The following is a 17,304-nucleotide window of genomic DNA, read 5'->3' on the forward strand; positions in this document are numbered from 1 at the left end:
GGAGTTCTTCCCAGTTGTAGGTATTTATACCGGAAATTTTCTTAAAAAGGTCGAAAACTAGAACTGTGTTCCAGTTTGAGGTTGGAGGGATTCTGGCATGGAGCAGATCTTCTGTGGGAAAATGTAGCATGGCACTCAATTCGCGTTGGGTTAGAGAGTACTCGGTGTTAAACATACGGAAGGTTGCCGTACCGGTTAGAAATTCATCTTCACCGGCGGGAGTGGTGTAGTCGTAAGAACTTAGGAATTCTAAGGTTAGGGAAGGATAGGTGGGTTGGTTATGGGTGCAAAGGAAGGTTAAATCGGCTCTACGGAGCATCCACTCGATACCTTGGAGTAAGCCCAATTGTTGTAAACAAGTTAAATCGGGGTACCTGGTGGAAGCGACGCCTCGCTGTTGGAAGCGCTCGAATTGCTCCTGCTGATAGTTGTCATCTCCGGATCGGAAGATGATATTTCCGAAATTTTGATTTCCCGCCATTGTGATGAATTTTTGAATGAGTGATTTGGAAAAGAAAAGAAGTGTATATTTGATATGAGAGAATTGTTTGTGGTGAAAGAAGGAGGTTTGGAGGGTATTTATAGGAGAGAAAATGTGGGAGGTGAAAAGAAAGAGTGGTTGAAAAGTAATTAAATGTGGTAAATGAAAAATGAATGGGGAATGTAAAAAGGTAAGGGGTGTAACGTTCGTCTCCAACGGCTCCCTAACGTTCACATGTCTGAGAGGCGTTACGCTCGTCACAAGGGTGTGACGGTCGTAACAAGAGTGTTGCGCGCCGCTCGTCATGGATTGTGTGACGCTCGTCACACAGTTCTTTTGGCAAGGCTTCTTCAGTAGCGCTACACAGAATCACTTTGGTAGCGTATTTTAATGTTTTATTTAGCTTATGGTTATTTTTAGTCTGCAATTTTTAATGCACTGTGCACGTTACTTGCTTTGTATGATAATAATAGGTAACAACAGTAGAACGTAACAGGCATTTGCGTAATAAAATTAACTAAACAGCTTCAATAAAAAGGAGATCATAATGTATTACAGGAAGGGAAAATAATGAAATGAAATAGAAATAATCATGAATTCAAATAACATTAATGAAAAAAAATCTAGCCTAAAACTAAATAACTTAGAAAGGAAAAATAACTAAATTCCATCTATCTTCGGATCTCTGGCCGGAGGAGTAAAAGAGTTAACATGATGCCGTAACATACGTAACTGACTTGCCGTGCTGCTCATGTGTTCTAGGACTGCAAGTCTCAAGCTGTGGAAATCTTCCCTGAGGGCGTTTTGTTCTGACATCAAAGCTTCAATGACGGTTTTAATATCTGTTCCTGGCATATGATGTCGGAGATCAGGCATAGCTGATTCTTCGGTCAGGACAGGCTGAGGAGGAGGATCAATATCATGGTAGCCGGATGGAGTCTGAGGGTCAGATTCAGCAAGAGAGATATGGTCAACATAGTGCTCATAGTCATCACAAATCTCATAATCCTGGATGGATTCAGTGGATCCAGCAGGAGTTGGGGTTTCATTCAGGTTATAGAGCCAGTTCCTTTGGTTATGAACACTAGTCCTAGGATCGGGCAGGGTGAATAGGCAGAGAACCTGGTTATCAATAACAAGCTCAAACTCATCAGACCCTATGTTTGCTATAAACATAGTGTTGAAGAGGAAAGGTATACTCATAGTGGTAATGCCACAAAAAGGGTTCAGGTCAAGCATAGGCTGACGTAATCCAATAGCATTACCTATCATAGTGATCAAACCGCCTATTCTAATGGGTGCTCTCTCATCCTGGATAAGGTGGTCCAAATTAGCTAACATAAAAGTAGCACCGTTTACTGGACGGTTCTGGGAAGCACAAAATATGATGAAGAGTTCATCACGTGAAACTGAAGTACTATTTGGCTTCTTCCCAAATAAAGTGTGGGTCAGGATCTTATGGAAATAGCGAAAAGCCGGGTTATGTATTTTTCCAGAGAGAAACTCATGTTCTTCGGGCTCATCATTTCCAGTCAGCTTACCCCAAAAGTGTTCCAGCTCTCTATATTCAAAAAGTTCTTCCTGGCTTATAGTGAATGTATCAAAGGAGGTAGGAAAACCCAAAAGGTTGGTGAAGTCTCTAATATTAAATTGGTACTCCATATTGAACATTCTGAACTGGATAAAACCTCTGGTAATTCCTTTTCCATGGCTAGGTAGATAGATTAATGAACTAAGGAATTCTAGTGTGAGCCTCCGGTAGGTGGTGAAATGTCTCAGGATAGGGGAGGTCTCCCATCCTATCTGATTCAGCAAAAACAGGACACTCTGTCTCAGTCCAAGGGCAGTCATAGCCCAATCATCAGCATATAAACTAGGTAGCATCTTTCTAGTGGCTAGTTCTTCAAACCTTCGTTTCTGAGCCATTCCTCTGAACTTGATACCCATACGGTCAAAATGTCCCATCTGGTTAGTGTTAACTAGAGAAAAGAAAACATGAATTTAAGTCAGGATTTGGCCAAATGCCGAAGGAAGAAAAGAATTATTATTATTGTATATAGATATATTTTTTTCTTTTTGAATAAATCAATAATGAATACTAAATAGAAATTAAAAGAATAATTAAGAGAAAAATAGAGAAATGATAATAATAGAATAATAAAATAACAGATTAATTTGTGGGTTGTCTCCCACTAAGCGCTTTGTTTAAATGTCGCAAGCTCGACAAAGAAATTGTTAAATATTGTCTATGAGTCCTGGGGGCGTTTCGTCTAAGTGTAGAATTTGCGAATCCTCGTTGGTTTCCGCATAGTGATAATGTTTCAGACGTTGCCCGTTTACGGTGAACGGTTCTGTAGATTGTCCTTTTATTTCTACCGCTCCACTGGGAAAGATTTTAGTGATATGGAAAGGTCCTGACCATCTGGATCGTAGTTTTTCCCGGGAATAATTTTAGTCTGGAGTTAAATAAGAGTACTGCGTCGCCTTGCTTGAAGATTTTCCTTGATATACGCTTATCATGCCATTGTTTTGTTTTTCTTTATAGATTTTGGCATTTTCATAGGCGTCTCTTCTGAGTTCCTCTAATTCGTTTATGTCAAGGATTCTCTTTTCACCGGCGGCTTTATAATTCAAATTTAAATTTCTAATAGCCCAATAGGCTTTATGTTCTAATTCTACCGGGAGGTGACAGGATTTTCCATAAATGAGCTTAAATGGGGTCGTCCCTATGGGAGTTTTATAAGCAGTTCGGTATTCCCATAAAGCTTCTGGTAATTTCAATGACCAATCTTTCCTTGAAGTGGCGACCGTTTTTTCTAGTATTTGCTTGATTTCTCTGTTAGATACTTCCACTTGTCCACTGGTTTGAGGGTGGTAAGGTGTTGCTATCCTATGTCTCACTCCATATTTAAGTAGTAGTTTTTCGAGTACCTTGGATATAAAGTGCGATCCACCATCACTGACTACTATCCTTGGGATGCCAAATCTCGGAAATATTATATTTTTAAAGAGTCTAGTTACTACTCGGGTGTCATTAGTTGGAGAAGCTATAGCTTCGATCCATTTTGATACGTAGTCAACCGCCACGAGTATGTATTTGTTACCGAAGGAGGATGGAATGGTCCCATGAAGTCTATTCCCCACACGTCAAAAATCTCTACTTCCAAAATACCTTTTTGTGGCATCTCGTCACGTCTAGATATGTTTCCCGTGCGTTGACATCTGTCACACTCCTTAATAGCCGCATGTACGTCCTTCCATATAGTTGGCCAATAAAGCCAGCTTGTAGGATTTTAGAGCAGGTCTTGGATGTACTTGTGTGTCCACCATAAGGCGCAGAGTGACAGTGTTGGATTATATTTTCTACCTCTTCTTCGGGTACACATCGACGGAAAATACCATCGGGGCCTCTTTTGAAAAGTAAGGGATCATCCCAGTAATAGTGTTTTATGTCGTGGAAGAATCGTTTCTTCTGCTGGTAAGATAAAGTAGGTGGAACTATTCCGGCAGCTAAATAATTGACTAGATCAGCGTACCATGGTATGACAGATATAGCTAAGGTGGTTTCTACTTGCATGTCGGAGTTGTTCTCTTCCAAAGTAGCTATGAGTTTGTCATACGAGAAATCATCATTAATGGATGTTCTTTCTGGTTCAAGGTTCTCAAGTCTAGAGAGGTGGTCTGCTACTACGTTCTCAGTTCCTTTCTTGTCCTTGATTTCTAAGTCGAATTCTTGTAGTAACAAGATCCATCTTAGGAGTCTAGGTTTAGCATCCTTTTTTGTTAGAAGGTACCTGATAGCAGCGTGATCAGTGTAAACTATTATTTTGGCTCCTACCAAGTAAGAACGAAATTTATCTAGCGCAAATACTACTGCTAGGAGTTCTTTCTCGGTTGTGGCATAATTCATCTGTGCTTCATCCAGGGTTCTGCTAGCGTAATATATAACATGGAGCTTTTTATCCTTTCTTTGTCCTAAAACAGCACCTACAGCATAATCACTGGCATCGCACATTATTTCGAATGGTTCATTCCAGTCTGGTGTCTGCATAATGGGTGCGGAGATCAATGCTTGTTTAAGAGTTTGAAATGCTTTTAAACAGTTATCGTCGAATATGAATTCAGCATCTTTCATTAATAGTCCGGTTAAGGGTTTAGTTATCTTAGAGAAGTCTTTGATGAATCGTCGGTAGAAAACCGGCGTGTCCTAAAAAGCTTCGTACTTCTCTCACGGTTCTTGGGGGTTGAAGATTTTCGATTACCTCTATTTTGGCTTTGTCTACTTCAATTCCTCTGTTCGAGATGATGTGTCCTAAAACAATTCCTTCTTGTACCATAAAGTGGCACTTTCCCAATTAAGTACTAAGTTTACTTTTACACATCGTTCAAGAACTCTTTCCAGGTTTTCAAGGCATTCTTCGAAACTTTGTCCGTATACAGAAAAGTCATCCATAAATACTTCCATGATGTTTTCGAGAAAGTCGGCGAAAATCGCCATCATGCATCTTTGAAAAGTTGCAGGGGCATTACACAGACCAAACGGCATTCGTCTATAAGCGAAGGTACCAAAAGGGCATGTGAATGTTGTCTTTTCTTGGTCATCAGGGTGAATTGGTATTTGAAAGAAGCCTGAATAACCGTCTAAATAACAGAAATGTGAATGTTTAGCTAATCGTTCTAACATTTGGTCAATGAATGGTAAAGGGAAATGATCTTTTCGGGTTGCTTTGTTTAGTTTCCTATAATCAATGCACATTCTCCATCCCGATTCGATTCGTTTAGTTATAGTTTCTCCTTTTTCGTTTTCAATAACGGTTATGCCTCCTTTCTTTGGTACAACGTGTACAGGACTGACCCATTTGCTATCAGATATAGGATATATAATACCTGCTTCCAATAACTTGGTTATTTCTTTCTTTACTACCTCACTTAGGATCGGATTTAGTCTTCTCTGGTGTTCCCTAGAGGTTTTACCGTCTTCTTCTAACATGATGCGGTGCATACAAATAGAAGGGCTTATTCCTTTAAGATCGGTTATGTGGTATCCTAGTGCGGTTGGATATTTTCTTAAGATATGTAGGAGTTTTTCTGTTTCGAGTCTTCCTAGATCTGCATTGACTATCACAGGTCGTTCAAGTTCTAAGTCTAGGAATTCATATCTCAGATTTTTGGGAAGTGTTTTCAAATCAGGGGTTGGTTTGTTAAGACACTGCGTAGGATCTGGTGTTATTGCTAAGCATTGTTTAGATTTGTCTTCTAAAAGATAGTCTGATGATTTGTCTTCTCCTGACTCTGCTTCTTTTATGCATTCATCGATGATATCCATGAAGTAACATGTATCTTCTATTGCAGGTGCTTTCAAGAATTGGAAAGAATGAATTCAATTTTCTCTTCACCTACTTCGAAAGTGAGTCTTCCTCGTTTTACGTCTATGATTGCACCGGCAGTTGCTAAGAATGGTCTTCCTAGTATAATAGGTGTAGTATCATCTTCTCTAATGTCCATAATTGTGAAGTCAGTGGGAATGTAAAACTGACCTATGCGTACGGGAACGTTTTCAAGGATTCCTACAGGATATTTGATGGAACGATCTGCTAGTTGTACAGACATCTTGGTCGGTCTTAATTCTCCCATTTCCAGTCTCTTACATATGGATAAAGGCATAACGCTAATTCCGGCTCCTAAATCGCATAAGGCTTTGTCGATGACAAATTTTCCTATGTGACAGGGTATAGAGAAGCTACCCGGATCCTTGAGTTTAGGAGGCATGTTTTGGATTATAGCGCTACATTCGGCAGGGAGTGTAACGGTTTCACTATCCTCAAGTTTCCTTTTATTAGAAAGAATTTCTTTTAAGAATTTAGCATATGAGGGCATCTGCGTAATAGCTTCGGTAAATGGAATTGTAACGTTTAATTGTTTAAGGAGATCGACAAATTTTCTAAATTGGCCTACATCTTTGGTTTTAACAAGCCTTTGAGGGTAAGGTATAGGTGGTTTGTAAGGTGGTGGAGGTACATAAGGTTCCTTCTTTTCTAGGGTATCCTTATTACTCTCTTCCTTTTCCTTAGGTTCACTTTCCTCAGTAGATTTCTTAGGGTTTTGGTTTTCTATCCTTGGATCAGACGGTCCTTCCACTTCCGTTCCACTTCTTAATATAATTGCATGAGCTTGGCTTCTCGGATTAGGTTGGGGCTGTCCAGGGAATGTACCAGTTGGTGCAGCAGTAGGTGCTTGTTGTGAGCTACTTGAGATATTTGTGTTTCCAGCATTTTGTTATGGGTAGCCAAGGCATCTACTTTGCTTGAGTTGTTTAAGTTGTTCGCCAGTGTGTATGTTCTGGTTTAAGAAATCTTTATTGGTTTGTTGTTGGGAAGCTATAAAGTTTTCCATCATGATTTCCAAGTTGGATTTTCTAGGGGTATTATTGTTAGGATTGGTTTCTGATATCCCGGAGATACAGATGGGGTTTGATTCGGAGACTGTCCAGGTGCGTATAAAGCATTATTACTCTTATATGAAAAGTTTGGATGGTTCTTCCAATTTGGGTTATAGGTATTCGAATAGGGGCTTCCTTGAGCATAGTTTACTTGCTCTGTTTGGATTCCAGTCAAGAGTTGACATTCCGCAGGAGTGTGGCCTTGGATTCCACAGACCTCGCAATTCTGAGTTATAGCAACCACGGCGGTTGGTGGTGATACGTTTAAACTTTCAATCTTCTGGACCAAAGCATCCACTTTTGCATTAACGTGATCAAGGTTACTTATCTCGTACATGCCAGTTTTCGGTTGAGGTTTTTCCACTGTTGTTCGTTCGGTTCCCCACTGATAGTGGTTTTGGGCCATGCTCTCGATAAGCTGGTAAGCATCAGCATAAGGTTTGTTCATTAGTGCACCACCTGCAGCGGCGTCTATTGTTAACCTTGTATTGTATAAGAGACCATTATAAAATGTGTGAATTACTAACCAGTCTTCCAAACCATGGTGTGGGCAAAGTCTCATCATGTCTTTGTATCTTTCCCATGCTTCGAAAAGAGACTCGTTGTCTTTCTGTTTAAATCCGTTTATCTGGGCTCTTAACATAGCTGTTTTGCTTGGCGGAAAATATCGGGCAAGAAAAACTTTCTTCAACTCGTTCCAGGTGGTGACTGAGTTGGAAGGGAGAGATTGAAGCCATCTTCTAGCGCTATCTCTTAATGAGAAAGGAAAAAGACGAAGTCGAATTGCCTCTGAAGTGACACCATTAGCTTTAACAGTGTCAGCGTATTGGACAAATACGGATAAATGAAGGTTTGGATCTTCGGTAAGATTTCCAGAGAATTGGTTCTGTTGCACAGCCTGCAACAGTGAAGGTTTAAGTTCAAAGTTGTTTGCTTCTATTGCGGGCGGAGCAATACTTGAATGCGGTTCATCTTGCGATGGAGCGGCGTAATCTCTAAGAGCACGAGCTGGTTCTGCCATCTCGGTTAAAGAAGGAAAAATGTTTTTGATATCAGGAAGGTTTATAGGAGGGAGATTGTTTTCGGCACGATATTCCCGAATTCGTCGTAAGACTCAGAGATATAGTTCGATATCGTTGATTCGTAAATAGAGCGGTTCGCCTTGAGAGCGAGTGCGTGGCATACAAATCAACGAAAGAAAGAATAGAAGGAAAAAGAAACCTTAGTCTCTACAGCGTAACGGAAGAGTTACGATATCGATTGAATAAAAGTCCCCGGCAACGGCGCCAAAAACTTTATCGCTCGACTGTGTGAGTCGAGAATGGGATACAAACTGCAAGTGCACAGTTCTATCGCGTAGTTTTAAAAGATATCGATCCCACAGGGACTTATGAATCGATATACCGTTATCTAAAGTTACTACGTAAATCTAAGGTGAAAATGTTTGATTGCTTGGGGAAAAACTAAGAGCTAAACTAATATCTAGATTGAATATCAATAAAACGGATATCGGTATGTAGTTCGTCAAAACTAGGGAATCAATTCCTTGTCGGTCTCTCGGTTTTAAAATAAATCGTTTCGATTAACTTTATTGGTTAAAGGTTTTATCTCAAACTCTCGCTCTGTTGAAGAAACCATGATCTTAGATTAATGTAGCTGTCACTTATAATTAAGTCAAAAATCATATTTTGAAAACAATAAAGTTGCAGAAACTCTTTTTAAGAAAATACTGACCGTTTTAAACACCCTTATCTCAAACTTTCGCTCTGTTGACTTAGGTTATACAATTAAATCTAAATGCTTAACTCTCGTCCTCACATTCAATCTTTAAAAATACTTTTTGGAAAAAAGTCAGAATTTAATTAATTCTAAAACTTGCTCTCGCCCTGAGATAGACTTAATGACTAACTTACACTGTCCAGTTAAAACCTCAAACTCTCGCTCTGTTGGTTTCAACTTCTTTATGTCTTTTACTTTTGTAAAAAAATCTTGTTATTAAACCTGTAAGTTAAGACCATAAAAAGATTGATTCTAATTTTAAGTTTGAATAGACCGACTTAGTCTTGACCCCTTTTTCTGCTTACTTTACATACCGATACCTAGGCAAATTAGCCAGACATGCTAAATAAATAAGAATTTATATCATGCATAAACAGACTCATTCCAGGCATGCAATGTAAATAAACAATAGAATAAAACATTAAAAATTAAATAACGATTAAAGAACCTGAATGCGTAATACAATGGTCTTGAACACTCCTCCACAAGCCGGTAGGATTTGTTCTTGGATTCTTCAATTAAACAGTAAAATAAATCAAGGAAATAAAACTCGAATATAACGTAAGGTTAAATCCGGTATAAAGTTGCCCAGTAGTTTCCGGTGTAGAAACTACTACGCGAAAAATATCTAAAAGCTAAGAACGGGGGAAAATAAATTGCAAGGGAAAAAGAAAATAAAGCTTGCAAAATAAAATAAATAAAGTGAACGATGCTGGAAAGGAAGAAAAATAGGCAAAGGCGTGAAAGGAAAATTTGGCAGAGCTTTCGCAAAACTGAGCGTGCAAAAACCTCCTTTTCTTTTGGTTTGTGAGATGGCTATTTATAATAGCCTTGGTAACTGCATTCCGTTTCTCCCATTCTTCAGCGTGGCTATATCCACGGCGTGCATATAGGAGACCAACTCCTTAACGTTATTCTTCAAGTCTTTCTGAGGGCGATACTTGCGCCAAAAAGGTAGTGGAGTTGTGTGACGCTCGTCACGCTATGTGTGACGTCCGTCACAAGGCTACTTCGCGTGACGCTCGTCACGCGTCCTGTGACGTCCGTCACAGGCACAGCATTGGTGACTTGTGCGCTTTGGGCTGGGCTTTGGCATTTGGTTCCTTTTCTCTCCTTTTTGTTCCTTTTTACACCTCCTTTTCTTCCCTTTTTCACTTTTGCTTCGAAATGGGTACCTGATATAAATAGAAGAGAAATACTGCATAATATCTGATAAAATGAGATAAACTAGCGTAAATGATAATATAATTTAATTGAATTAAGTCTTAAAAAGCGATATAATTTCGTGTTATCAATCCTCTACAAAACCTGGTTATTTTGGTATTTATTTTGAATTATTGGTTATTTTTGATTTTTTTTTTTAAAAGATGGTTAGTTTTAAAATAAAATCGGATAATGTGAGTTGCAGCACATATCAAAATGATAAGGATGAAATCCTTTCTTCCAATGGGAACGCAACAATTGACAACAAGGAAGAAAATATGAACATTGATGTCACATGACGCTATTGATACCATGTTAAAGTGTGATAGCCTTTATCACAAATCATGACGAGTGATATCAAAGAGAACTATTAGTATTAAAAGTAGAGTAATGATATTCTTACACCAACATCTTACATAATACTTACACCAAACACTGTTTATTGTATAAATACGGTGAACAATGCTTTTTAAATAAAATAATATTAAAAAAAATTATTAAATAAAAAAATATTTTAAAAAAATATTTTTTTTAAAATTAATTTTATAACAAAAATATAATACTTTTTATTAACCAATTGTATTATTGTATTAACCATAAAAATATATATTATTAACCACATATTTTTTTTATAGTTTATTAATCAATTTCACTATTTTACTAACCAATAAAATATATAATATTAACCAAGTTCTGACATTAATTTATAATGGTGACCTATTTTATTTTACTATTTATAGTTTTTAAAATTTATTAATTAAATTATAAATTAATTTCAGAATTTGATTAATATTATGTATTTTATTAATTAATAAAGTTGTAAAATTGATCAATAAACTATCAGAAAAATAAATGATTAATAACATATATTTTGGTGGTTAATATAATAGTAAAATTGATTTATAAAAAATATTATTTTTATTACAAAATTAATTTTTAAAAAATATTTTTTTATTTAAAATAAATTTTTAATTTTATTTTATTTTAAAAAACACTGTTCACCTGTACAATGTATTTGATGTAAGTATTAGTGTAACATTGTGGTGTAAGAATAATATTAAATAATATTCTAATTAATGTGCTCTAATTGATGTACAGCTTTATATTATATATATATATATATATATATATATTATTATATATATATATATTATATCTTATAATATATATATATATATATATATATAAAAATACAGCTGTAACAAACTAATGAGAAAATGGCGGTAATTAACTAAAAACTAAAAATAAGCTGCTAATTAAAAAATATATAATTTAACAACATGTGATCAAAACAAAAGGAAAACAAATTGGATTAAACCTCTAATTTCTTATCAAAAGGCTAGTTTTTTTTATGCAAATCTCACTATATTTGAGAAATGGAACATAGGAGGTACATTTAGAGATGAGAAAGGAATAATAATTCTAGCGGCTACATGACGGTAGAAAGGTTTAAAAATGAAAATGGCAACTCAAGCATAAGATCTTCTCCTCACTATTTGTCAAAAGATTTAAGAAATTTAACCACAAAAATAAGAAAGTTAATCATTGTGACTATTTGTCAAAAGATTTTGAAAAAAAAAATAAATGCTAGAGTTTTTGGTAAAACTTATGTTGGTGATTATTTAAGAAAGATAGGTCAAGATATGGGTAGTTTGGAGAATGATGGAACAATAGTTAGGCTTTACCTAGCAGGTTAATGGATTTATTAATTTCATCAATGCATTGCATTGCATCAGGTAAATCATTTTAGACTAATTACAACTTCTCTCAAGTAGCTTCCAAAAAATCACCTAAATATCATAATTGGACAAGTGTTTGAGTGTCCAAATGTTAAACCAAACAAATGCATATTCAATTCTAACAACTTTTATAAAATACAAATTAAGAGTGAGCATGTCTACATCATGGAATACAAGACTGTGTTTTGAAAACAAGACATAAACAAAGACTTAAGGAAATTTTGATAAAATATAATCTTACATTCCTATAATAAATATATTTACAAATTAATTAATAATCTTTTATTTAATTAAAAAGATGATAGCAACTAGAAAAGCTAATTGAATCAAAGAGGGAAAATAGTCTTAAAAACCATAGTGTTACTCATTAATTTATCAAGTTTCCAAATATAAATCACTTCTACACAAAATATGAGTAGTTGAGTAAAGTAAAGTATCATTCCTCCTAATAAAATAAAAAGAAAAAAAATACATATAGAAAGAGAGTAAACATTAAAAAACTCATAAAACAAGATTCTTATTATTGATCGATTTTTCACTTGTTTTAATCATGAAATGCGCAATTGAAAAGCCAATCAATTTACATGGTAAAATCCTAATTACGACATGCGTAAACCAATTGGGTGAAATCTTCATGGTTAAGAAAATAATCAATTATTTATTCTTCCAATGCAAAGAAGATTTTTCTTGCAAATGACTACTTGGCTATCGCAAAACTGCCCTTTAATACCAAGCTCCTCAACCATTTGGGTTTTCAAATTAAACCTCGCTATTTTCCCATCTTTTCTTTTGAAGAATAAATCACCATTATTTCCCTCTCCAATAGGACTCTCAATGCAAGGTAAGGGTCCAATAATGAAGAGTTTAGTCCATGACTCCTTTACACCAAGTTCACCCAAAATTGATATGTGAAAAGTAGTACTCGTGTTGGCATAATTTGAGATCAAGCCAATAGACTCATTTAATACCACCAAGTGTCTATTCACAAATATAAAATCAACAATTTTTTCCAGATCTAAGGGTGTGGGTATGTTCAAGGGAATCGATGTTGTATAACATACCTCATCTCTTAAGTCAAATGACACCAGTAATGGATCATCATCATCATCATTCCACCAGTGACACATTCCATTTACGTACACAAAAGCACTCACATAAGACCCATAACCATAAGTCAAATTAATATCAAGTTTCCTCCAAGAATTACTTCTTAGACTGTATATCTCCCACATGTCATCATATGATAACTTGTTTGGAGTATCATCCATATCTTCTTCAACATTATATCCATTTAACGAGTAAGATATGTGTCGAATCACCTTGTAGTCATCTCTAAAATGATCATAACCAAATCCATGAAGAAAAAAGAATCCTATCACATTTTGTGCTAAGATCTCGGTAGGGCTAGGAGGAAGGGCCTTAAATTCCATGGTTGATGGGTTACATAATACAACAGTGGGTGTAAGCCCTTGGTAGAGACAAACAATTCCGTTAATAGCGGAACCAAAAACACAAACACCCCGATCATTCTCTTGAAATAGAGGTGGCCAATCTAATTTTACCTTATTCTCAAATCTCTCTCCCGAAAGCAAGTATATCACAGGACGATTTTGAAAATATGGCATAATATGTTGTATATGGAGACATAAAACCCCTTCATAAGAAGAATGGTCACTAGATATGAAATTGTCCAGGTATAAGTTCATGAAATATGGATTTTCGAATAAGAAGGACCATGATTTGTGTACACAACTAAATCGTTTCAAAGATTTAAGAGGCAATTTCAACATAATCGAGAATGCAAGATCGTCAGGAATATGATCGCTAACCTTTTCAATAGTAACATGATCTGTCAATCTCTTCATCTTCTTAAATGTCAACCGCTGAATATGATTTTTCCTTCAAAATTCAAAATAGCGACCAATAGTGACTACTCTGAATACGAAAATTTATCGAGTTTGCTTGCAAACTAACCTACTGGTTTTGTAGAGGTTTTATAGAAAAACCAAAGAAAAGAAAAACTATTTGAGACAAATGATTTCTCGTATACGTTTTAATTATATATAATCAAGTTTTTATTTATTAATACTTTTGACTACTAATTAATTAATATTATAAGTTTTAAAATGTTATCTTTTTTTTTTTTGATAAAATGACATACCTTGACTTAGTCGATAAGTAATCCTAGTTTGTAAAAAAATTCCTAGAATGACCATGTGTGTTTATAGATTATTATGGCATTTATATAGTTGATATTATAATTTTTATTTTTTTCTATAATTCTTAAATTATTAAATAGTAAAAATAATTAAAATAATATACAGCAAATACAAATCAATACTACTTCAAATTGTGTCTATCAATCACAATAGTTCTAAAATGTATCATAAAGTTATAAAAAAGTATAACATTAAGAAAATTACTGAAAATTTACTCATTCTAAATTACTTAAAAACATTGGAAATATTACATTATGAATTTGCACAATATCATAATCATCTAATGAACAAATTTATTTAAATTAAAGAGTAAAATCTATAAATAAAAAATCATATTGTACATAGTTCACTCTAATAAACGAAATTTAATTGAAACTCATATAATTTATTTATTAACATCACAAAGAACTACTAGCTACTTTGTCAGTGGTGTGTCAATCACTCTTTATATTTATCTTTGATCTCATCTTCAAATGTTTTGTATCCATCATCTACTCATACAAAATTGTGCAATTAGCCACTAACAAACATATGATGTGAGTCGTAATTTTCAAGAATATAATCAAGTTGGAAATAACATGTTGAATACACGTAAACAATTATACATATGTCATCAAATAATCACATACAAGTCAACACATAAAAATAAGGAGTGTACTAAGCAAGACCATGATTTATGCAACCTACACAAAAACTACTCGACACATGAATCAAACTACTCTGAATTAGTGCAAGCAGATAAGTCAACTCTTTCCCATTGGACTAAAGAGTCTAACCAAAAGATATTATTATATAACTAGAACACCACAATGCAATCCCTTCCTGTAATACCTTCCTAGTAACATCCCCTATGACCTGAATTTAGTTGTCTTCTCTTACTCTAGCACAACATTGAATCCCCGACATTCTCTTTATATGAACAAAAGAAATTCATCGATAATTTCTCCATCAGATGACACTTAAATCTTAAATCTTAAACTCTTCGTCCGACTTGAGTTCATTTAAATACATCAACTTATCAATAGTAGATCATCCTAAAACATAGTATGTATTAAAGATATACATAATCCTAAAAAACATAACACACATGGTCACATTAACATAATGGATACATATACATTTAAAATCAATAACTTTGTTAACATCATCAAACAAACATCGTCAAACATTAATCAATATCATCAAGAATCATTATTAAAGTACCTAGCTAATATCTAATTCTATAATCTATGTAGATCAATCATCCTAATCAATTATAATAATCCTATTATCCTAATTTTTTTCATTTAACTTATTCCTTTAAACCATAATTAACCTATATTATAATGTTTATATCATCATTTAAGTATTTCTTAAGTTTTCAACCTCATAAATCAATTTTATATAAACCAAAAAAAAATTAGCAACCTCAAAGCTCATTCTAAATATCAATATTTTGATTTGAAATCAGCAACCAAAACTTATTCTAAATAGTCAAGTCACCTAGTTATATATAAATAGACATTTTATAATTTAGTTTAACCATCACATTCAATAATAACAATCCTTATTCTTCATTCTCTCATTTTTCTCTCCTCACTAAAAGTGACGCACGCACTAACAAATTGGTATCTAGATCTCCGATTAGTTTCTTGATCGTGTTTTCAAGATCACACGCCGGTGACCATGTTTCTGGGATCGTGGGTTGTTAATCGTGTTTGTTGCAAAGATGAATGGTAATAATGGCATTCCAAATTCTCTTCCAATTCTTGATGGAAAGAATTGGATCCAATGGAGAAAACAGATGCAATATCTATTTGGGTTTCATGAAACCCTATAAGTGGTTACTGATGGCATCCATGAGCTTGTTGTGAACGCAACTGATACTCAGAGAATCTCGAACAAGGAGGCCGAGAAAAAAGACTGCAAGGTTTCATTTTATATTAAATCGGAGGGAGACGTGGCGAACTTTTATCGGATTTCTCATGCTGAATCGGCGAAGGATGCATGGGATATTCTTGTTAAGTATTACTAAGGAGGTGATAAGGTTAAAGTTGTTAAATTGTAAACATTGTGAAGGCGGTATGAATTACTGCAAATGGGAGAAGAAGAAAAGACTGTAGGCTATGTCTCGAAGGTGCAAAAGCTTGTTCGTCTCATGAAAGGTTGTGGTGAAGCCCTAACTGATAAGATGATAGTTGAGAAGGTGATGCGTACATTAACCTTTAACTTTGATCACATTATTGTTTCTATTCAAGAACCAACAATCTTGAAACATCGAAATTGGAAGATTTGGTTAGTTCGTTGGAGGCACATGAGATGAGGATTGTCGAAAGGAAAGGAATTCAAGATTCGATACAAGATCTATAGGCTCAGACATAAAAGAAACATGTTAGTTTTGTCATACCCCAAAATTCACCCTACCCTTCACAAGTTCATTTGGGTCACTAACCCTAAGCATTCACATATCCTGATAAGCATTCATCTCATCTACATATTCATAATATCACAGTATATTCCACTTGCATTTGAAAAACATAAAATCATGGATTCAAGGGTTTTATCACACATGTCATTGAATAGGCGATATGCATTCAAGATTGAGATTCACCTGGTCATCCATGGAGCTTCATTGGTTTGTTTAACAATTCATCAGAGGCCTACTTGTTCATGATCTCCATTCTTTGATCAAAGGGTATTCATTCAAGGTGTTACAATCTGTTGCTTGGTTAAGTATCATTTGGTTGGTTTTGCTTGATTGGATTTCAAATCTTGGAACTTGGCATGTTTCAATCTGTTTAAGAATATCGGGCTATCCATTTAGGTCCACATTCAGTCTTAGTGTCCATTCATGTTCATAGTTGGTCAAGATCTTGGTTTGTGCTTGGTTCATTGGATAATCAGTTCATAATCATTCCAATTCATCTGTTCATTTCAGTGTCATTCAAAGCCCATTCAAATACTTAATTTCCTACATAGTACATTCTTTTCCTCACAACTAATCATGCCCATTGTGAAGATTCTATTTTATTTTACCATTTTTGTTACGGTTGACTTTTGGTCAACCAATTGACCAAAGTCAACTAACCCCCGTGACCCCCTGAGTCTATTTCCAATCCATTTTATCATGTTTAATCATTAAATTGCATGTTCCCCTATTTTCTTCATACCTAAGAGGCTAGGTCCATTTTTAGCCTGTTTCTAGGTCGGACCAACAAATGGACCGTCTTTTGGACCACATGAACCACTTCCCATTTTTAACCCTTTCTTCATTTGTAAACCATGGGTAATCCAATTTTCAAACATTCAATTTCATATACTCAATTACCATTTAAAACCATGTTCATTAAGCCATTTAGTTACATATATTCAACCATTTAACCACTAATCCAATTTCCATTCTTAAGCCATATTTTCATTTTTAAACCATTTCATACAAATATCCAAACATCAATCATTCTTTAG

General features: G+C 35.0%; 1 protein-coding gene and 1 pseudogene across 1 annotated transcript; one reads left to right on the top strand and one right to left on the bottom strand.

The window, feature by feature from the left end:
• Positions 1-7,456: 7,456 nt before the first annotated feature.
• On the top strand, positions 7,457-7,556 carry LOC127089238 (uncharacterized; annotated as a pseudogene).
• Positions 7,557-12,145: 4,589 nt separating this feature from the next.
• Positions 12,146-13,627, bottom strand: LOC127082722 (F-box/kelch-repeat protein At3g06240-like). Its single transcript, XM_051022953.1, has one exon. It carries the CDS (start codon positions 13,504-13,506, stop codon positions 12,292-12,294), a length of 1,215 nt encoding a protein of 404 aa, XP_050878910.1. The 5' UTR covers positions 13,507-13,627; the 3' UTR covers positions 12,146-12,291.
• Positions 13,628-17,304: the final 3,677 nt, after the last annotated feature.

The sequence above is a fragment of the Lathyrus oleraceus genome, chromosome 5 (assembly GCF_024323335.1).
Source record: "Lathyrus oleraceus cultivar Zhongwan6 chromosome 5, CAAS_Psat_ZW6_1.0, whole genome shotgun sequence".
NCBI classification, from domain to species: domain Eukaryota; kingdom Viridiplantae; phylum Streptophyta; class Magnoliopsida; order Fabales; family Fabaceae; genus Lathyrus; species Lathyrus oleraceus.

Excerpts from the sequence above, each read along its gene's own strand:
- LOC127082722 (XM_051022953.1), bottom strand. The coding sequence starts at position 13,506 with ATGAAGAGATTGACAGATCATGTTACTATTGAAAAGGTTAGCGATCAT.